Source organism: Cyrtonyx montezumae, unplaced genomic scaffold (genome assembly GCF_038088225.1).
Source record: "Cyrtonyx montezumae isolate F1298 unplaced genomic scaffold, pur_monq_1.0 scaffold_4, whole genome shotgun sequence".
NCBI lineage: Eukaryota > Metazoa > Chordata > Aves > Galliformes > Odontophoridae > Cyrtonyx > Cyrtonyx montezumae.
Window position 1 is genome coordinate 685,433 of NW_027072045.1, and position 22,763 is coordinate 708,195.

General features: G+C 49.9%; 2 protein-coding genes across 2 annotated transcripts in view; one reads left to right on the plus strand and one right to left on the minus strand.

Annotated features, from left to right (window-relative positions):
- Positions 1-321: 321 nt before the first annotated feature.
- Positions 322-22,763, plus strand: part of TCERG1L (transcription elongation regulator 1 like) — a 57,992-nt gene continuing 35,550 nt past the window's right edge. The window contains exons 1-4 of the mRNA XM_065746426.1: positions 322-525; positions 1,316-1,462; positions 2,209-2,389; positions 11,869-12,033. Of these exons, the coding sequence (XP_065602498.1) occupies positions 322-525; positions 1,316-1,462; positions 2,209-2,389; positions 11,869-12,033 (697 nt within the window). The remainder of the gene's footprint in view (positions 526-1,315; positions 1,463-2,208; positions 2,390-11,868; positions 12,034-22,763) is intronic.
- GLRX3 (glutaredoxin 3) overlaps positions 17,288-22,763 on the minus strand; it is a 294,370-nt gene continuing 288,894 nt past the window's right edge. The window contains exon 12 of the transcript XR_010622787.1: positions 17,288-17,298. The gene's annotated coding sequence lies outside the window, so the exon portion shown is untranslated. The remainder of the gene's footprint in view (positions 17,299-22,763) is intronic.

Below are 22,763 nucleotides of genomic sequence, written 5' to 3' on the forward strand. Positions count from 1 at the left end.
CCTCCGCATCCCACAGCGGGAGCGATGCTGCTGCCGGGCCAGCGGAGACCCGCACCGGGGGCATCCTCGCGTGAAAACCGAAACCCGGCACGCGTTTTGCACGCTTTCTCCTCACCCCCCCCCCTCCGCCCACCCGACCTGCGGCACAAACCTCTCCTCCCGTTCGAGGCGAGGGCCGCTCGGCCCGGTACCGGTTCCGCCCCGCTCCTCCCTCCGCGGGCGGTGCCTCGCGGCGGGGCGGTGCCTGAGCCGCCGTCGGCTGCCGGCGAGGAGCGGACTTTCAGTGGGCGGCGGGCACGGCGCGGCCCCGTGCCATGTAGGATGCTGCCGGCTCCCGCAGCCAAGCGGCCGCCGCCCCTGCTGTGGACCGCCGAGCCCCCGTGGGCGTGGGCCGTGCCGGGGCTCCTGAGGGTCGGCGCGGCTCCCCCTCCGCTGCTGCTGTCGGCCCCGGCCGTGGGTTGGCCCGTTCCCTGCGAGCCGCTGCTGCCGCTGCTCGCCGAGCATCCCCCTCCGCTCCACGGGCAGGTAACGGCTCCGCACCGCTCCGGCTGCGCGGTGCCCCGGACAGAGCCCGCTCCGCGCCGTGCCGTGCCGTGCCGTGCCGTGCCGGGCAGCGGCCGCTAGAGGTTCTTCGAGCCCCGGGCACGGGGATTTTCCACGTTGGGAAACCCGCAACGCTTTGATTTTTTTTTTATTTTTTTTTTGTTTGAGGTTTTCGGTGTGGGTTTTATGTATTTATTATTTTTCCTCGCTTTTCGGGCTGTCGGGGTCGTTCGCGTGCGGTGCCCATCTGAGCGAGGAGGACGCGCGCGGTTTCCCCGGTGCCGTGGGGGGCTCGTTTCGCTGCCGAGCTCCTCGCCGTGCTGCCCGACGGGGTTTCGGTTATTTCTCTCGGCTGTGCTGGGGATAATTGGGACCGCGTTTCAGAGCCGCTAGCTGTGCCTCCCCCTTCGTAACGTTAGGATGAGTGCGGGGCGAAGCGGCAGTCGGTGCGTGCCGGGGTCCCGGCAGCTCCAGGCGGGGGCCGAGCACCTCCGAGCCCCTCCGCCGAAGGAGAGCGAGTTGAGGAAGAAATACGCTGCCTGCTTTAACTCTGCCTCTCCTCCGGCCCTGGGGGGGACTGCTGAAGCCGCTGCCAGCCGTTCTGTACGCGGGGGTCCGTCGGAGCGGGGCCGGGGCAGCGCGGATGTGCGTCGGATTGAGGAGGCACGAAATTCAGTTTGGTCAGCACGGAGGTGGATGGGAGATGCTGGAAGCGCGGACTTGCTCGGGGCAAAACCCTTCGCTTAACTTCCTGCCTTTTTTGCCCCCGCAGTGGGTGTTTGGAGCTCATTCTCCGATCGTTGGATTTTCACCATCTTCCGGCGTGGAATTTGTGCCTGTTTTTCCTCCTGTGTACGCATCTGCGGTTCCACCTCACGCTGGGAAGAGCTGGCTAGATAAAAGGCTGCCGAGCTGCAAAGTAAGTCTGATCGCGTTTAACGCTCGTGAACGATAGGAGCTGAGAAATGTTTCTGGTTTTGTCAGCTGTGCACGAGCTGCTGGTGGACTTGTGCTGCAGGAGCTGTGTCGGAGGCAGCGTTGGCTCTGGCTCTTGTTTTCCTTTGCTGATGCTGCACTGGCTGACTTGTGTTCAGAGCCGGCTGGGTTTGAAGCCATCAGCTGATGCTGCCTGCAGCTCTTAGGGAGCAGCGGTCGGTGTGCTTTTGGGTTTGTCACAGAGAATCACAGAATGACCCGGGTTGGAAGGGACCTCAAGGGTCATGAATCTCCAAAGCCCCTGCCACAGGCAGGGCCACCAACCTCCCCGTTTCATACTAGACCAGGTTGCTCAGGGACCCATCCAGTCTGTCCTTGAACACCTCCAGGGATGGGGCACCCACAGCCTCTCTGTGCAGCTTGTTCCAGCAGCTCACCACTCTCATAGTAAAGAACTTCCCCCTGACGCCCTACCTAAATCTTCCCTCCCTCAACATCAAACCGTTTCCCCTCGTCCTGCGGTTCTCTGCTCTTCCCAAGAGCTGACTCCCCTCCTGTTTATAAGCTCCTTCAGGTCCTGAAAGGCTGCCACGAGGTCACCCCGCAGCCTTCTTTTCTCCAGGCTCATCCGTGCGGTAATAACGAGTTAAAGACGAGAACAGCGGCTCAGAAATGGAAGTGAGAATGAAGTCTGTCCAACCTTAATGCTCTTCTACTTGCCTCGTGCAGATATACCTGAATAATGCATTTGCTCTGGATTCGGCGTGGATACATCCTGAGGAACCACGGCTCTTCCAGGGAAATGAGAAGCCTCTGCTAATGGCAAATCAAGCAGCGATGGCGATCGCCCGGCCAGCTCCTGCCTCCAGGCCTCTTCCCACAGTGGTGCTGGCACCTCCGCTGATGCCAGGTTAGTAAATAATTGAGTATTTACTGCTATTCATGGGACTCGGGAGAGGGATAAGCCATTTTCTAAAGTAAGGGTCTCGTTCCATTCATCTGAAGCTCTCAGTTGGTCTGGAACATTGATGGCAGAGAGCTTTCCATCCCCTAGTTTACATCCGAAGAACAACACGGGCGCTTTAATTGAAGAAGGTCAGAACAGATAATCCTGTGTCTGGTTGTCTGCTTCCAGAACAATGGGGCGTGTCACCCCCAGGGTGCTGGGTTTGTTTCCACCCAACCAAAAGAAAAAGGCCGATGCAGTTCATGCAGGATTCTCCCATTTGCTGCAGATTTTCGGAGTGAGACATAGTTTCCGTGGACAGTGATCAGTAGAGGAGAGCAACTGATGGGTCATCTCATTGGGGTTCAGTTGTGCACAGTGGTATTTGTTAAATAAATGGCATCACTCTGCAGAACACAGCTGTTCATAGAAAAGCTGGAGTTCTGAGAACAGATCGTGTATTTCTGAAGCTGAACCTCCCAGGTTTTGTGTTACGGTGTTAATCTGAAACAGCAGTTGTCTCACAGGGAACGTCGGGAAGTAAAACACTGTTGATACTCAGATTCTGCAGTTGAGGATCGGGGTGTTCTCAGTGCTGTTTCTGTGTTCCTGAGATGTCAGGTAACATTCCCCGTGGGTTTTTTTCTCTGTATTTGGAGGCTGTGTGGCATGCAGGCAGTTCTCTGCTTTTGCAGTAGGACAGGGAGGGTGCTGGAAGAGAGGAGCATTTGGGTTGACTTGCCAGATTGATTAATTAGCAATGAATATTGCTGAGAATTGAAGCAGCACGGATCAGCTCTGTGTTGGGGTGTTTCTTGCAGTGCTTTATGGAAAGCTGTGCTCTGCTCTTGCCAGAACCTAACAGCACTCCTCAGTAGTGCTGAGGCTCTCTGCTGGGAGTGACAGTGGTCATAAATGTGTGCCACAGCTTGAAATTCTGATATGCTGTTGCACAGGGAATATTTGGGCTGTGTTGCATTGTGAATTGTGCTTTTAATGAGAAATGCAATGCTGAAGGAGGAGTCCTGCATAGCCTGCACGCGTGGCAGGCGGGCTGGTAGCCTGCTAACTGCTGAGCTGGCTTGGGTTTACACGCTGGCCTGTGTGTACTGCTCTGCTGAGCGTGGGGAGAGCTCTGTCCTGAGCTGTCGGCTCACGTCATGCAGGGAAAGAGGAGAGTTTCAAGTGCATACGTAATATTTTGTGCATAAAGAGTCAGTCTACCTGCTAGTGGATTAGAAGAGCTGGCCAGGCAGAGCAGCGGGTCGCACGCTGGTGATCCTGAGGGAGCTGTGCTGTGTGTGAAGGGCTCCTTTCCAGTTTCCTTTCCTCCACAGCACGCTCAGCATTTGCTGCCCTGCTCCTCAGGAGCACGAGGACCCCCAACTAAATCACATTGCTGCAATCCATGCATCGGGCTGATGCTAATCGAGTAACACCCCATGCAGTTGGTGAGCTCCAGAGCTTATGAAAACAAACCCATATGTTTATGACCGTGCTGCAAGAATGGGAAGGTACAACACAAATGCACTGCAACCCGGGTGAGAGGCTGCTTCCAAACATAAAGTTCCTAGGAAGCATTATGGTAGCACTTGAAGTATTTAGTGTATGATTTTTTACGGTTAATATGAAAAGTAATAAAAATGCAGAGAGCAGATTGCTTAGGTAAGTGGCTTAAATGGCGAAGTTAATAAGCTTTTTGCAGCCTGTGTGGCTGTGCTCGTTCTGAAAGCCCATCTCACAGGCAGGTTTGCCTTCTGCAGTTATCGGTAATGATATAATTGTTTTCTCAATTTATCAGCAGTGTTACAAAGATAAAGGAACGTGAGGCACTGACATTTGGTGAATGGTAATGCACCTAATTTCGCAGCTGTGAGTACCGGTGCCAGCTACTAGGAGGTGTTGTTTTCTGCAAGAAAAGGGTTCTGCTGTTATTCTCTGGTATATTACAGAGTATGAATTTATATACTTAGAATTTTGGGTATCCAAAGTGAATAATGGCATTGTATGTTCCCACCTAGAAACAGTAGCTTGTTGTATGCTTGCTGGAAGAAGGCAGTGCCTTGATCTCTGTGCAGAGGGATGGGAGCTGAGGCAGCCTGGAGATGAACGTGTTGGTGGCAGGATGGTAATGGGGGAGGAAGTGAAGACTCAAAATTATCAGTCAGAATGAGTGAGATGGAAGAATGCAAGGTGCAGAGGTCTAGGGCTGGGTGTCTGCGAGTGGAGTGTGGGGCTGTCAGAGCCCAGGGGGTCTGCGTGGGCTGCCAGAGTGGTGGCATCCTCTCCTGAGGATTTGGACTCCCCACACATAAACCCTCTCCAAAGAGCTGGGAAGTTTTGGGTTGATTTACTGAAAGTGCTTTTTGTTGCTCTCCGTTTTATCTACCCAAATCAAGTACAAACCTTAGCTCCAGTTAAGACCAGTTAATTTTCACTTCAATTATATAAGTGAGGTTGCGGTATGATATACCTGTTGGAAAGTCTTATAGTTCCAACCTGCTTTGTAGTATTGTTCTGCCTGGTCCTGAGCCCATTATAAAGAAACTCATCCCTCTTGGTGACTTGCAGAGGCTGTTTTGGTTGGTGAGGATCCCCAGTTATTGTTATTTATTGCACGTGGGCATAGAAGTGAGCAGTCGTGGTGCTTTTACTGGCAGACATGTGCAATACCAGGTTACAAATGTAAGAGGCTGTACGCTTCTTTCCCTCCCTTTTGGCTTCAGAAGATGGGAAAATCAACATGTTTTTCTTTGTATTAGGATAAATGCACTATTTAAGTCAACCCATTGCTTCATGCTATTGATTGATAAGTACTGCTTCAAGTTGCTCAGCACCTGAATTTCCAAACCACGTGCAATTCAGGTAGCAGTGCCAGCAGGTTCTCCCAAATCCAAATTCTGCATGTAGAAGTGCTGGTGTGATAAATGTATATAAATGTGATAAAAGACCTAAATGTAGGTCTTCCAAGCATTTGTGCTTGATTAAAAAAAAGGAGTGAGTTCCTTGCAAGAAGCACCTGAAACTTCTGTTAAAATCCCAGTACTGCCCTGCTGAGCTTGTAGAGTGCAGCTCATTGAGTTCTGGCATGTAAAGAAGTGATAGGAGGGAGTTAACCAAGAAACAGCTGTTTCTCCATCTCTGGGTCTCAAACTTATTAGTTCCAGACTGCTTGGTTGATGAGGGGAGTGAATGTTCTGTAGGAACTGCCCAGCTGTGGCCAGCTAAGCCTTCCACAGTGCCCTCAACGAGTGGTATACTGGATTAGATACTCAAACAGCTTGCTGATATGAAGCAGCGGGCTCAGTGAAGGTAACACTTCCCATTTCCTTCTCTGTAAATGCTTATAAGGGGTTTCAGTTGGAGCAAGTTCTCTGCCTGGTTTTGTTCTGCCAGGTTTTCAGCATTTCCCACCCCAAAAAGGTTTCATTGCTTCGGGTCAGAATACTGTGCTTTAGAGGATAGCTTGTGTGCATCGTGTTCAGAGCTGAGCTCACTCCTGAGGAATGTACTCAGTGGAAATGATGTTTCAGTCTGATGAGGAGTGGTGGTCCCATTTGCTTCGTGGTACCAGAAAATACCTGGTACAGCCCTGAGTTACCTTCCCCACTGCTGCGAATTTAAGTTTTCACAAACAATAGTCAAATCCTAGTAGTCCCAGTGCTCCTGCAGATGCAGGTTCACTTTTGCCTCATTAAACCTGGGGATTTTCCGTCCTCTCCCTTTTCTAGAAGCCAAACCAAACCTCACCTCTTTGCTCCTGGCCCCTGGCAGCTTGTGGGACAAATTGCTGAGAAGCTGAGGCACACAAAGCGTGCCAAGTGCCACTGCTTGTCTGCTCCAAGGGAGGTGCTGGCAGGGCCCCTCTCCCAACCCTGAGAGGGGAACATCCCCATCCAAGCAGCATGCATTTCCTCATGGGCACTGAAGTCTGTGTATTTATGTGGGTCTGTGTGTAGCATAAATACATTCATTGCTCAGGTCATAGTCAAGTCTTCCAACTTCGTGTTTACAGCGTGTCCTTTCATCCCCCAGTGGTCTTCCCAGCAGGTGATGGGATGTGCAGGGTTGTGGCTGGAGCAGCCTGCAGCCAGCTGTGTGCAGCCCTGCAGAGGCTCCAGCAAGTGGCTGCGTTTGTCCTGCTCTGTTCCTCCCTTGTGCCTTCACAAACACCTTGTGTAGCCAGCCAGGGCTGCCTCTGCTGCTGGGAAGGAGAGCTGCTGAGAAAGCAGTGTTCATATCTGTCGGAGCCTGGGGCTCTGCTAGGAATGAATCTAAGGCAGAAATCAGGCATTTCTACACAGCTTGTGTTATCCCGTTCCCTCCTTTTTATGGCTTGTCTTCGGGGAGAGATGATCAGACAGCAGCAGTCGCTGTAGCTCATCTCAACTACGTTCTTCTCTTCTCCTATCAAGAGACAGTTGTCAGTTTTAATACTGATAACAGCCTAATAAGTTTAATAATGAACTGTCACGTGAAAACGTTGTTCTGTTCCTCTTAAAGACTCTACAGATGAAGGGAAAGGGAATAAGGGATAGTAAACAATAAATTCACCTTTCAAATGCTTCCTTCTTCTGGATTTCTTTTCTGCACACCTTTAGAGGCGGTGGTGAGCGCTCTGTGCTGGCTGTTCCTGGGTGCTGTGCTGCCTGCAGCCGGGTTGGGTGGTCCTGATGTGGCTCACCGAGCTGTGCTCCAGCCTTGCCTGCCCTGGGCTGGCAGCAGGAGCTGCCCAGGGAGCATCCCATGACATCCGTGCTGTGTGTCAAGACTTATTGCCTTCAGGCTGGTGCAGGGGCAGCCTTACACTGCAGAATGGGTCCCAAGCTGGTGGACTAGACCAGAGGGATCCACTGGCAGTGTTCCTGTCTGCTGATAAACCCTCCTTCTGCCTTCAGCTGATTTGGGTGGCTGTGAGTCGGTGAAATGAAATGTCTTCGCAATCACAAGTGATAGACTTCTTACTTTCTTTTTTACGTGGCAGCTGGGATTGTGCAGTGCTTGGATGTGGCAAATGGAGTAATGGGTGGGCTGTGCGGTGGTACTGGTGCCCAGAAACCAGTGGGGATGAAACCAGCTAGATCCTCATAGAATGGCTTAGGTTGGAAGGGATCTTAAAGGTCGTCTAGAGACAAAGGTGTGCAGGTGGTTGGCTTGTTAGTTGTTTTATGGATAGAAGTGAAAACAAACAAGAAAACTGTTGCTTTGAAAAGAACTCGTACCTGTGCAACCTGGGCTGGGAGCTGCTTTGGGAGGGGGTTGGGCTCAATGGTCTCTAGGGGTCCCTTCCAACCCCTACAGTTCTGTGGTTCTGGTAATGGCATACAGCCCTCTGTAGGTGTGGATTGAGGCCTCAGTGTTACTAACTTCACTGGTTCACCAGTGAAAGTGTTTAAACAACCTCAACTGAATTGGTGTTTAACTTCCTACAGCCTTAATAATGCGTGTGTCCATTGAGAGCCTTCCAAACATTTATCACCTTAATCCTTGGAAAGTATTGCAAATCCCAATGGGTGCTGCTCCATGCTTTGGTAACTGAGCTTTGGAGTCCTTGTCCTAAACTACCAGAGGCCATTTCAGTAGTGTTGAATTGAACTAGTGGTGAATGGAAAGCTTTGAGATAAGGTGAGTGTTGTGTGGTCCCGTCTGTTCAGTGCCCATTTCTCTGGGAGGAGGCAGATGAGTGGAACTCTGTTTATGTCAGAAAGGTTTCCTTTGAAGACAGTTAATTATTCATTACCCTGTGACACTTGGAAAGTTCCTTTGAACTTTATAAAAGGTCTGTATAAAACCTGTGTGGTTTTCTTACCTTTTCCTTCTTCCATTTGGGTCTTTTGGGAGACACTCATAGTTCTGGGGGAAAGATCCTCCTGCGGGCAGAACTGAAGAAACAGACTGAAAGAATGTAGTAATAATCAGGGTTTGTTGTGAAGCTGATAAGCACAGGTCTGCTGCGTGAAAAGGGATCTTCTGGCTGCAGAACAGGGAGCTGGATGCAACTAGCAAGCTTACAGAAGTGATGCTGTGCTAGAATAAAAGAAAGGTACAACAGAGACTTCCATATCTGTGTGTGTAGAGCCTTTTCTACCCAGATGGAAATATCTGGGATCTGCTGTCAGCAGGCAATGTTTGGAGATCAGATGTCATTTGCTGAGATGGGCTCACTGCTGTGCTCCATCTCTGTGGCTGCATTTCACCTCCTTTGATCAGTTATCTCTGAGTACCTCTGTTGCTTGTTCAGCTGCTCTGCGTTCTCAGCATCGCCAAGAAGTGCTGCCCACCTCGTGCATCTTTCCCTATTGCTCTGGAGAGGCAGTGGGAAGGAAGGCTGGGCAAGAGCATCGATGTGGGCTTTGTTGTTTGTGCGGACAGCTGCTGCCTTGCTGCCCAGGATGTAGTGTGCCTTAGCAAAAACAGATTTGGAGAAAAAGCCATTGGTGATAACATTTTTTTCCCCCCCTTAAGAGTATCTTGATGATGGTTTTTTATTCCTGTTCAGAAGGCATTTGAGCCTTGAAATTCAAGGAAATAAGTCATTGAACGTGTTTCCAAAAGGCCATTTCCAGAAGTTTTTGGAAATTCTCCTAGCAAAATGGGATTGGTTTCTACGAAGTACTTCTTTCCTCCATCCTGCTGATGGCCGAAGAGATGCCCAGCTCCTGGGCAGTGCCGTCCCAAGGCTGAGCTGGGGGATCCTGCTGCTGGGCCGATGGTGTTCAGTGTGCTCAGCTCGGGGTGACCCGTTCCAGAATTAACAATTACAGGGGTATCCTCACGTCGTGGAATTATTTAATAGGAGACAGTGAGAGAGAGCCTCATCAAAGGCGGGGAAATCACCCAAACTTCTCTTTCAACCGACTGATGAAACTTTAATAACGGAGCTGATGAAACTTTAATAAGGAAGGCCTGCTAGCTCCTGCTCCAGGAGTTGTACTCAGCTGAGCTCGCAGAAGACTTTGGCAATGCAGGATTCTGTTGCTCTGCTGCTTTGCTCAGCTCTGGGGGGGATGTGCACCTCCTCCAAAAGAAGAATCCGTGGAGGAGTGGACAACCTCTCTGCTCGTGTACCCTGCAGGAAGCTGGCAGGAAAGTAATTTCCCATGCAACGTTTGTTTTCTGAGAGCTGAAGGTGTTCTGTCTGTTGCTCCCACCTGGAGGTGGCCGAGGTGCAGGAGGGGTGTGGAATCTGACCAACACCTGTGTGGTCCTGGGTGAATGAGTGCAAAAATGGTTGAAACGGTCCACATAGTTGGACGGTGAGATCTTTGTATGTTTCCATTGTGACTCTGGGGGACTTTGGTTTTTCATCTCGCCGTGATTGAAAGATTAAATGTTGTTGCCATTTGTTGGTGTTCCTTTGCCTGCATGCCTGCTGTGTAAGTGCACGTACAGGTATTTAAATGGAGTCCTCTTGGAGCTGATACCCAGTAGCCATAGCAGAGCTTTTTTTAGGGCTGCATACTGAAAATATTTGACGTCTGTTTTGCTAAGACAGAAAGCTCATTTTGTTGGCAAATAATTGTTTATTCTAAGATTGAGAGGCAGAGCTGCTGAAAGCGAGTAGAAGAGCCCCAATTAGCTGTAAGTGGAATTAATTCCATTCCGAAATTACTGAACCACTTTCCCCTACCCCAGGAGCTGAGAATGGGAATGCTTGGCAGTAAGAGCATCCAGGTGTCTGAAGGCAGAAGGGGTGAGAAGGTGCACACAGGGCACCCAGCCACAGAGCTGTATGGGGCTGGACTGCATCTCCTGCCCACAGAGTGGCCATGGTGGGGCTTCTCCAGGGGACAGTCATTGCTGCTGAGCTGGCAGCGTGGCCCCTTGATGCCTTCTGAGTGCCCTGGGGCCGGGCACTGGCTCAGCAGTGATGCAGAGGTGCAGGAAACCCAACAGATTGAGGAAATGTCTGCTGTGATCGAGCAGGGATTTGTGCTCGGCTACAGTTGGCTCTCAGTGCCTGAAGGGTTTCCACATGAGCTGCAAACATTTGCTAAATAACATAATAAGCTAATGATTGCTTAATTTTTGAATGCATAGCTCAGTGTAGAGGGAGTAACAGCTGGTGTTTGTCAAATAAGGTTTTTCCTTAAGACTTTCTACTACTCATTTTCTTGTTTGTTTGACGTATTTAGCCAAGATTGAGCTCCAAAGGTCTTCCCCTTAAGCTTCTCAGACATCACGGTAAATGTTATGTAGTCTGAAGTGAGTTTGAGCCTGCGTTTGCTGGGCAGCTGCCGAGTTCCTGTGCAAGGTGGTCTGAAAGTGATAGGACAAGGAGAAATGGGTTTAGACTGAAAGAGGGGAGGTTTAGGTTGGATGTTTGGAGGAAATGCTTCACTCAGAGGGTGGTGAGGCCCTTTCCAACCTGAGCTATTCTATGATTGTATGAAGTTTCTTCAAGGTGAAGGCACCTGTGCATGAAGCTTGTACAGCTTAGGTGTTTGCATGCATAGAGCAGGGCAGCAGTCCAACAGGTAGTGTTAACGTCTGGTTAATGTAATGGGTAACAGGAGCATTCAGATCTAAAATCAGACAGCTTTTACTTAGCAAAAGTCATGTATGGGTGTTTGTGCATCATTATGACCCATGGCAGATGAAGTGAATACAGATCAATATGTTCAACTGCTTGACTTCTTCTGTTATTGAGGTTTTTTTCATTTACATGTATAAGCTGTGCAGAGTTTATAAATCACTCAATATTGCCTTGTGTTATCCCTCCAGGTTGTAAGGGCATATTCTCACACATGGGGTTCTAATATTATAGAATCACAGGATGGCCTGGGTTGGAAAGGATCTCAAAGATCGTCCTGTTTCATTCCCCTGCCCTGGGCAGGTCACCAAGCACCAGAGCAGGCTGCCCAGAGCACATCCAGCCTTGCCTTGAGTGCCTCCAGGGATGGGGCATCCACAGCCTCTCTGGGCAACCTGTTCAGTGCATCACCGCCCTCTGAGTGAAAAACTGCCTCCTGACATCCAACCTCAATCTCCTCTGTCTCAGTTTAAAACCATTCCCCCTTGTCCTATCACTGTCAGTATCTTGCCAAGCTCAGAGTTTTGGAAGAGCAGCAGCAGGAGGGGCAAGGGCCATGGTGCCAGCCCTGTATCCTCGTACAAGGTGCTGCATGAAACACAGCTTCCTTTTTAGCTTGGAAAAGACCCTCAAGGTCAACAAGTCATCCATCAGCGGTGCTGCTACAAGTGCTTCAAAGAAAATCAGCGTGATTTTGTGCAGCCATTGAGAAGGTTTTCCAAGCATAGCATGCTGCTGGAAGCAGGCGCTCACTGAGGTCCCTTCCAACCTCAGCCATTCTACACTCCTATCTCACGTTGCTGGATGCGAGCTTAAGAATGCTCTGTTTGTGCTGCTGTGTGCTTGAATTCAGAATGCTGGGAGCATCCTTATGTCCATCCCCATGAAATGGTTGCATCTCTCTCTGCAGGTGGCTGCCGGCGTGGCCTCAGCCCGGTGGGAGGTCCCCCAAGCCTGGCACTGCTGGCAGTGGAGGCCGAATCCCCCCCAGGACCATCCCCAGCTGCTGTGCCACCGTGCCGCCTGCTCGCCCTCTCTCCCCTCAGGATCCCGGTGCTGGCATCCCCCTTGCCAGGTAAGAACTATTGGGGCGGCGTGGGGAAGCAGCGTGGTGTGCTCTGCAGCAAGGACAGCCCCTGCCTGAGCCCTGCACTGTGCTTTGGAAGGTGTAAGCACACACAGGTGCTGTCACTGTGCTCTGGGGTTCAGTAGTTTTCCGTGGTACTGCTCAGCGCGTGTTAAAAGTTTGCACTTGTAATATTTTGGTGTGCTGTGACAGCTGTGGGCAGCACGTGAACTGAGCTGAGTCCTCTGTCACCTTCAGGAAGGAAATGTGGTCCTAAATGCGGTCCTTTCCTCTGCGTGGTCCTGGGGAGCACTGCAGCATCCCTGACTGCTGTGCGAGTGCACCTTTCCTGAGTCATTTTTGGAACTATTCGGTTACGTTTTCAAAGCACCGTGTGCCAGCGAAGTTTAAAAATGGAATTTTGGTGCCTTTTCCATCTTTTTGGTACCGGAAGTGTAGTGCAGTGCAACACACACAGCAAGACTGACGTTTGCAGGAAGCATGCAGTTACGATACTGGCAGTTCAGATGAAATCTTCACAGGAAAAATGTATCTCTGTAATTATTGTTCCCCCCGAGCAGTCATCAGAACGGTGCAGGTAAATGGGGAGGTGCTTCAGGATGCAAAGATGTATGGGAACTGTTGAATCACGGCCTGAACCACTGATGGATCACCTGAGGTGAGCACTGAGTCGGACACAGCACAGGTGAAGGCAATGCACCTGTGTGACTGGAAGGAGTGGAGTCTGGCTCCGCCTCTCCCAGAGCCCATTTAAGGGCTGACCATGACTGGGGAAGGATCTCTTGTTGGAGATCCCTCCCCTGTGGAGTTATTAGTGAGCCTCGACCATCTGGAATAGGTGAGCCTCTCTTATTCACTGGTTGTCTGTTTACCATCTGGGTAAGCCTAGCAAAATATACCATCTTCCTTACTCTTTTCTCTGGATACTACTCTTTCGGGTTATTCACCCTGCTGCTGCAGGAGGACTGCCCTGCCAGCAGAGTGCAGAGCTCTGTAGGGCTGGGGGCTTTCCATGGGGTCTTTTCTGACCCACAGAGATCATTTTACTCTCTGAAAGCGAGTGTCTGATAGGAGAATCAAAGTGTGAGAGAGTGGCTCTTCATCTGTGCTGCAAAACAAATTTAGATGCTGGATGTATTCTTCCTTGAATTGAGATGCTCGGGTATTCCTGGGAGAAGCAGTCGCAGGACTTGTGATTTACAGCTGCAGCAGTGAGCCCTGCATGAATTGTATTAGACACGATAGAATATTATAATATCAAGAAGCTATAGCGTTAAGATAAGTGGCTCGGCTCTGCCGTGATAAACATGTCAGGCCATGATAATTGTTGCTTTCCTTTCGAATGAGTGTGTGATAGGCTATCAACTCCCATGCTCTGAGTGCCTGAGCAATCAGCCCATTATCAATCATTCACAGTATGCCACGCGCTCCTGGGTGTGTTCTCCTACGGAATATATAGCAGCTTTTTAGGAAAGAAAGCTTGGAAATGCCCGGCACATATAAAATAAACTCAGAGATTCAGCTAACCATTTTTCTCTATTAATCATCCTCTCTGGAGGGCTGGCTATTTCCTTAGCAAAGGCTTACATAAAACATTTTTATGAAACTCCTTTTTATTGTGCTCACGGTGAAGAGGACTCTGAGGTGTTCACTTTAAATTATCTTTGTCAACACGCTCTTGATGGAAAGCTTCCTGAGCTGTGGTGGAGTGCTGAGGATGGCAGCAAGGCCTGGGAGCTGGGACAAGGGGAGGAAGGAAAATTACAAATGGGAGTTTTCATGAGCTCAGAATCGGAATTTGGATAGGTGTGAGCGAGAAGAGGGAGAAAAGTGGATGGGGTGAGTCCTTAGCAGAAAGCAGAGTGGGGAGGCTTGAGGTGCGAGCTGCTGCTGCTGGGAGCTGTGCAGCAGAGGGTGGTGGAGTGGTGTGACCTGGAGGGAAAGGATGGTTGGTGGTCAGGTTGGGTATCGGAGCAATTTCCTCTCCAAAAAGCAGCCGGGCGCGGGCACAGCTGCACAGGGCTGGGGGGTCCCCATTTCTGGAGGCAGGTTGTGGCACTGAGGGACGTGGGCACGGTGGGGGTTGGGCTGGGGGTCTCAAAGGGCTTTTCCAGCATTAATGGGTCTGTGGTTCTACGGCTCTAAGAACGTTGCCTCACGTAAACTTTCAACAAGGAGAACGTGGGAAGTTCATTAATTACCAGGTCAGTTTATAAATCATACATGAAGCAAGAAGAATGCAGCTGCCCCGGGGCCCACAGATAATGTTCTCTCGCAGATTTATTTTTCCATGAGAACCATAAGTCGCCTTTAATAACGTCAGCGTGATGATGCTTTTAGCTGAAAGGCAGCGAGGTTATAAAGCACGCTGTACTCCTGGCATTATCTGTCCTTTAAATTACTCTTTCTTGAAGCTTTCCCAGTCATTAACTTGTATGGCAACAGCAAAGCAGAGAGCTGCCTCTGACCACTGGCCACTGTTTTCCTCCAAGTTACGCCAACTCATGTCCCCCATTTCTGCCTCAACCCACGTCTTCTGGGTTTGGGGATGCAGAATAAAGTGCCAGATGCTCACTGCTGGAAAATACCTTGTCCCTGGGGAGAAAGCTCTCTGTGAGCAGACAGAGCCAGCGGGGTGAACCCAGTAAGGTGGTACACGGCACTTTGAGCTGTGGGTGCACCTTGTGCTTTGCAAGGTTTTGGCATCCCGGAGAGCTCTGGGCTTCAGTTCTTCTGCTCAGCAGCACTCTTGCTCCTCCTTGCTTGCAGAACCTGGTAGCGTTGGTTAAACAGTCTGCACTCAGCATGTGCAGAGCGACTTTGCAGAGCTTGGGTCATCATCGTGGTGAGAAACCTGAGTGGAGTGTTTCTGTGGTTTGTGCTGCGCATCGGGCAGGTGGTTCACCATCAGGGAGCTGACATGGAGAACGGTCCAGAAACACAATCGGAGCTCAGCTTTAGGTTAGTCCTTCCTTTCTTCCTTTTTCCCTTTTTTATCTCCAGGTGGTTCTGCTCATGTGCCCTCTTTAAATATTTATTGCCACCCTCGCCGTTAACGTGGGCTTTGTGCCAGCGTTAACATAAAGACCAAATAAAAGCTGGTGGGAAGCAGCTACGCGGCGATCTGTGCAGCATCCTTGTGCTCATTTGCTCCACTGCTAAGGAGAGGATTTAATTTTCTGGTGCTATCAAGCCAGGGCTTTGAAGAGGACTCTCTTAGGGGAAAAAAAAACAACCAGGCAATAAAGTTCTAGAATGCAGTTATGTGGTGCTTCAGGTGTGGGTGGCTGGTAATCTCAGATGCCTTTTTTATGGCTGCTGTATTAGGAGCTAGGGTATTTTTTTTTTCCCACATCCAATTTCTTAATTATTCAAATAGAAAAGGTAAGATAGGAGAGCGTGGTTATGGACTCTGTAAATTAGCAGCCAGTACAAATATTAAAAAAGACACCATCTGCCATATAAGCCATTTGCCACCTGTTCTCTTCCTTTCAGAATTATTTAATGGTTTACATTTAATGGTTCAGCCTGCCACGGAACAGCTGGGAAGTGACTAAGTATTTTTCCTATCGGTAACTTAGCGGCCAAGCAGTGCTGTATGTTCAAAACACCTCTCAGTGCCAGAGCTTTCTGCATGCTCCTTCATGTGTCTGTCAGCTTGCTTCATTAGCGAATTCTGCTGATATAAAACACGTATTCATAATAACAATTACTCAGTTGGTTTTTTCTTTTTTTTTTTTTTTTGGTGGAGGAGTTTCTCTTCTGCAGCAGAGGAGCGATGGCTGCTGGCTGTGCTGGAGCTCTGCCCTCCCCTCCCCCTTGTCCAGGGGGCACTGAGGAGGTGGGGAACTTAATGGAGAGCTGAGGTGCCGTCCTGTGCCTGGGGCTGCAGGGGCCGCACAGTGATGGTGGTGCACTGGGAGGCACCTTGCCTTGTGTGTTTGCCTTTTAGTGTCCAACTCAGTGGTTTTATGTTCTTGTTGTCCCCTTTTTTTACATTTTAATATATATATTAAAAGAGTTGTGTTGTTTATATACATTAACTGTAGCATATGTTTTCTACGAGCCCCAGACAGTTCCTCTTCACTCAGTGTGGCCCAGGTGATGAGCCAGAAGGTTGCACAGCCACGAGGTCTAGCTGACACAGAGCAGGAGTTCATAGTGCTGTGGGAACAAGAAGTAATGTTTTCAGAACACCAAAGGAGAGTGGTTCCAGGTATTTCAGGCAGAAGTGTGGCACTGACATGCTTGGGAAGCCTCCCCCCTCCTCCGTGGGCTCCTGTGTGCCTAGCAGTAACAACCACTCATCTTGGCGCACGGAGCAGTTCTAACGAGCTCGTTGTAAATGATCTGCCCAGCTTTAATGCTGTGTAACGAAGCAAGCAAATGGATGTTTATAGTTATTAAAGTGATAACTTCCTGCTTGAGCTAATATCCAGCATAAAATTACTTTTCAGCTTCATATCTGTGTTGGTGCGTGCAAGGGAAGCCATGCACACACGGCAGTGTTCGAGCTAACGCGTTCCCAGGAGTGCAGCTTGCCTCCTGCAGAGCTGAGGTCAGCCCTGGGCTGAGCCCTGGCCTCTGGGTAATGATCCTGCTGGGACAGGAGGGGATGCTGCTTCAGTGCCTGGAAAGCAGTACCAAGATACTGACAGTAGCAAGAACTTAATTAAATATCCCATGTAACCACAAAGGCAAACAACCCGAATCCTTCCATTCGTGTTTGCTTGGTAAATGTCATAAAAGTCAGACTTAATTTACTGTATGTTAAACCACTTGTTAAATCGAGTAGTAGGTTTTTTGGCTTTTTGTCCCTCAAACAAAGCTGGGATGTTGCTGTAGAGGGCTTGAATCGTGTTTCAGGGGTCAGGAACTCATCTGCAGTTCTAAGGCACCTGCAGAGTGTTTGCAGATGGAGGATGGCTGCAGGCTCTGGCTCAGCCTGGGGTGCTGGGCTGTGCTGCCCACACCTCACAGTGCCCATAAGTCAGTGCCACTCCTCCTCCTCAACTGAGAAGTGTTGTTTTCCCCCTGGAAGAGTTTTCAGCAGAGGATTCCCCCTCTTCCTGCTTCTTTCTATTGCTGGCTAAAATGTTGCTGAGATGTCTGTGTATTGGAGCAGTCTCTTAGCTAATCTTGATGCAATGTGAGAGTGGCAGAAGTCTGAGGAGGAAAAGCCAAATGTCTGTAAGGATGACATTGTCCCAGCAGGATGAGTGATGGCCCAGGGCTGGGCGGCCTTCAGTGGAACTTTACGCTTCTGTATGTGCTTCCTGAACTTAATAAAGCTACAGTATGTGATGGTGCTGCTGTGCAAAATGATTCAAGGTAGGATGGTGCAAAGACATTTGTTGTAAACTGCTGCTGGGCAGTGGGGGCAGGTGGCCTTCAAAAGTCCCTTCCAACCCCAATGAGTCTGTGATGCTCAGAATAGCATGAAGGAATACATTTTGCTGGAGTCCACGTAAAGGTTGGGAAGATGCAACGGGAGGGATATTGCTTTGCAGTTGTAGCTGTCAGCAGCCTGGGTGGTTTGTCTAAGGTAACAGTGAGCTCGCTGGGTAAATGCCAGTCCAGGAAGGCATGTTTCAGTTTAATTCCATAATGCTATCGTGTTTAACTTTGGAAATTAAAATGGTATTGCTTTACCTACTGGGAAGTTAATCCAAAAGCAAACAAAGTGCAGGCAGTGGTTTGGGGCCGTAGCAGTAATGTGCAGCAGTGAGGCATGCAGGGGCAGCATGCTGGAAACAGGATTTTGGATACTGGGCTTTTCTTTTATCCATGGCATCAGCTCTGCCCCTTCTACCTGACAGACAGAGGGAAATAAATGGCATTAGTAACTGAAGTCAGGTGTCGGTGGGTGTTCTCTGGTTGGCTGGATGCGTTCCTCAGTCTGTCTCTGCTATCCAAGTGTAAATAGATTTAACGAGGTAAAACGAATCTTAGCTCGTTGGCCAGCATATAAATCAGGAAAATTAATTAAATTCCACAATTTAAAACGTGCCATAGATGCTTCCCCAGGGTAGCTAAGTAGAATTTCATTGATTTCATTGCAAATTTTGTCCTGTTTACCGCATCCTGAGCGAGCTGGGAGCATTCCTACAAACAAGGCAGGGGGTTCTGGCAGCCCCCCTGGGACAGCTGCTGCTGGCATGTGCTGAGCCCCACTGACACCAGCTCAGCTTGTGTGGGTGAGGGCTGCTGGGGATGCTGCAGGTCAGGCACTCAGCCTGCGGGGCCGTGGGAGCACGAGGGGACGAAGATGGATCCACACTTCTGGTTTCTGCGTTACTGATTTTGGAGTTTCAGAAGTCATTTATGACTCGAACCCTCCTAGAAATTAGGGTTTGAAGATTTTTTTTTCTCTGAAATACAAAGGATTGGTTCATGCAGAAATAATTGCTCTGATACGACAGAGAGAAAGTTGAAGTTCCAGAGGTTTTTTGCTGCATAACTTACTGTACTCTTCCAGAACTGCATCCTATTAAACAACAAGATTGATGTTTTATGCTGGAATTGGTATTCATAAGGCTGGAAATAAATCACAGAAGTTTTTCAGAGTGTGAATGTGTTAACGAAGCGCTCAGCGTGGCCGAGCTGTGTCCCCATGGCTCACACTGCTGTCCTCACTGCTCTGTGCTGGCTGCAGGGATGGGGCCCTTGGCTGGGTGCCCTGGAGCTGAGCAGGGGGTGTTTGGCATGGGATGCAGCTGCCTGGCTCCTCACGTGCTCTGGTTCATAGGGTCGTTCAGGTTGGAAGAGATCTCCAAGGTCATCAAACCTGTCCACGCTGCTGGCACCACCAGGCCACCGCTAACCACGTCCCTGAGCACCGTGTCCACTCTTCTCTATACCTGCAGGGATGGGGTCTCCACTGCTGCCCTGAAGAACTGGTTCCAGGACCTGACCACGCTTCTGTGGAGGGATTCATTCTGGTTTCCAAGCTAAACCTCCCCATTTGCAAATTGAGACCATCCAGGAGTTGGAAGGGGTCCATAGGGATCACTGAGTTCAAAAGAGGAAAAAGTCTTCAAACGTTCAGGGACAAACAGTTGTGTGAAGCCAAAGCAGGCTTCACACACAGCTTACTGTCATGGTAAATCTAGGGGATGGTATGGCCCACAGGGCTTCGTGGATCGCCTGGGTTGCACGCTGGTTGCTGGGAGCAGAGTTTTGCGGGGGGGGATGGTGGAGGTGGGATGCTTTTCGGCATTAGCACATTGTTTGCTTCCCAGGAGTGCTGGTGTGCAGGATGAGATGGCCAGGAAAGGCCATCGCTGCCAGTGCTGCTGGCTGGGAGCACACCGGTGCTTTACAGGGACAGGTCGGTGAGTCGGTGGCCACAAAGCTCCTGCCCCCACTGCTGCACAGCTGTGATTACTGGAATAGGTTCAGGGAGTTAATTAATGAAAGCAGGAGTAGGGCATCTCATTTCACACTTGACATATGTAGCTGTTTGGAAGCTCTCTTGAAATGCTGTTTAAAAGCTCTGTTGCTAAATATACTGAGGTTTGTTCTGGAGCTGGAATTTTAGGGGCAATTTGGTGGTGCCCAGCTGTACCCGTGGGCCCAGAGGAGTGGAGTGGGGACTGGGAGCTCTGTCCCTAATGGCTCAGGAGTTGGATGTGTTATGTGTCTTGCTGTTTGTCTTGAAGATGGCGTATTTTCTGGTGATCTGAAGCTGGGCTCCAACTCTGAGCATCTGCAGCATCCCGTGCAGAGGCCTGGGGATCTGCACTGCTTCCTTTCCTAAACGTGGGGCTGAAGGGCTGCAGTGGTGTTCAATGCTCCCGTTGATTTTATTATTAAACACGCCACTTTTAATGCCATTATCACACAATCCCAGAATTGTAGGAGTCGAAAGGGACGTCTGGAGACCTCCCTACTAAAGCAGGTTGCATGGATAAGTGCCCCGGTGGGTTTTGAATTTCTCCAGAGAAGGAGACTCCAGAGGCTCCCTGGGCAGCCTGTGCCAGTGCTCTCGGTGGTACAGAAGTTCTTTCTCATTGATAAAACGCACCCGGAGCTGGGAGGTGTTTGTGCCCGGCCCTGCTGACTGCCGGCGCGGTGTTGCCAGGCGGGCTGGATGCTGGCAGTGGGACCAGAGCCGCGGGGGCAGAGCTGCTCCCGAAAGGCAAGGAGAGAGGGAGCCCAATCTCCTCCGCAATCAATCCTCCGTGAGCTCTTAAATCGGGAAACCTCCGCGACCCCGAATGTGGCAGCGAGACTTTTTGAAAAGCAATTAGCGTTTTAACAGCCTGCAATTAACAGCTTCTGAATGATGAATGTGGGTGGGCAGCGGCAGAGCTCCTGCAGAAGCACCGGGCTCTGCCGCCGCTGCCCGAGGCCGCCTGCTGAGCCGTCCTTGGGTTTCTGCTGTCTGTTTTTTAACCTAGACGCTATTTACAAGCAGGGATAATCCAGCACACGTTATTTCTGGGCATCTATGTACATGCGAGGCTAAATGTGGCAGTTTAGCTGTAAACGTTTAAGTTTTGTGAGTGGTTTTGACTTCTCTTTGCTTCTGAAGTCACGTTGATTTGACTTCTCTCTCTGTTCACCCGTTGGAAATTAAAAACAACAAAAGCAGATTGCTAAGAGGAGGCAAAAGAGCAGAACGGATAGAAGAGGTCCTTCCCTATTGCTGTCCATCAGCTGAAGATGCGCGCTGACATTTAGTGCTTTTGCTGCAGATTTACTGAAGTATTTGCTGAGCTTCTGTCTGTCCATACATTTATAGAATCTTCAAGGCTGGAAAAGACCTCAAAGATCTTCAGATCCGACTGTTAGCTCCTCTCCAGCGTGGTCCTGGGGCAGGAGCTCTGCCTGCAGTGGGAGCTGGGGCACAGCCATGGTGCCTTCCTAGTAGGGAAAAATAAGGAGTGAAGATTTGGGAGTTTGAGTAAAGGAAGAAAGGAAAATTTAGAGAAAGGCCTCTGGACTTGCTTGGTTGGGTATAACAGGGGAGGGCTCCTGGTCATTCAGCTGCAGGAGGATGCTCGGGGGAGGCAGCAGGACAGGACCCAGCATCTACATGGGAGAGATGTGTGTGAGCAGTGGGAAATGGCACAAAGGGCAGGAACGTGCCCTCCTTCAACCTCACAACTTGTGGGGAGCTCCCCCATTGACCCACAGGTGAGCAGGCATGTCCTCTGAAAGCTGCACATGTTTGGGGCAGTGAAAGCCTGCCTGGGACTCAGGAGCTCCAGCTCTGCAGTCCGACGGGCTGCCTGCATGGCTGAGGGGTTTTGGAACCTTTACACCCCGACTTCCTGGCAAATGAACTTTAGTAGGAAAAAATGGTCATAAATGCACATTTGGAAAGGTGCAAACTTTTCCGATTCAGCTTTCCTGAAAAGCTGGGCTCTGCATTTAGCTGGCCACTGACCGCTCGGGGATTCAGCAGGACGTTGTGATGGGTTGTGATGGCTGCTGTGCTGTCAGTTCAGTCTGAGGGACAGAGGAGGACATTTGGGGTGCCTGGAGGTGTATGGGAGTATGAGCATCATGCATGGGACTGTATAAACAGCAGCTTATTTCTGACTTAGCTTGGGGCTGCATTTCCTCTGCTTCCACGTAACTAGTGATAGGATGAGAGCTGATGGCCTTGTTGTGCTGGGGGGAGGGTCAGGTTGTGCACTAGGAGAAATGTCTCCTCCAGAGAGCAGCCAGGTACAGCTGCACGGGGTGTTCAGACCCGTGGGGATGTGGCACTGAGGGACGTGGGCAGTGGGGGTGGGCTGGGGGTCTCAGAGGGCTTTTCCAGCAATGAGCAGTTCTGTGATTCCTGGGTTCATCAGTACTCGTGGGCTTTATACTGAGAGATTTTTTTCTGAGGGGAGAAGTCATGGCAACACACTCCAGACCACGCTGCTGGTCATCCTGTAAGGCTTGGGCTGGTGGGAATCCCAGCTGGAGGACAGCAGCTAAGGGTCTCAACCCCAAAGCAAAATGGCCAATTTTCTACTCTTTTTACCCCAAATGAGTATTTTACATGCATGGCATACATTTGATACCAAAACAGATCCTTTTGAAGGAAACGTTTTTTGGGATAGCCTTTAGTAGAAGAGAAGTAATGTAGAAGAATGGCAGCCTAATCCAAATTGTAATCTAATACTTGCAGCCGTGCTGTCTTTATGATTTGTATCTTGTTAATATCTGCTTGCATGAAACAAGATGAAATCGTATTTTCTCTTCCTTAGAAATCAATTGTCCTCTTCAAATCACAGAGAGTCAAAATTATACATTCTAGAGTAGCTCTGTAATCTGCAGTCGTGCAGTGCAGCCTGAGCATTTTCTGTGGATATAAGGACAGCTGCTGTGCCTCAGAGGGAAAGATGACTGCGGGCTGGTTGGGATGGCCGTGGCACAGCCTGGGACCTGCAGCAGAGCCACAGCTCTCCAGCTGTGGGAAGCTGTGCCTTTGCTTTTTTTTTTTTTTGGAAGCTCTGGAGTGAATCGAAACCCCAATTTTAAAGCAAGACAGTAATGAAGATGCGGGAGGAGAGTGTTATGTGATCTTGACTGGGCTCTGTGGAAGTAATTGCCACATTATCAGCGTTTGGCTCTGCTCCAAAGTACATCTCACTTAATTATCTGAAACTGATAGTGACACGCAGCTTGCCAGCGCTTTGACGTGATAATTTATTTTTGATTTTATCTTTAAGGGAACAAGCGATAATTGCCCCAAAAATGAAAATCATGGAGCTGCT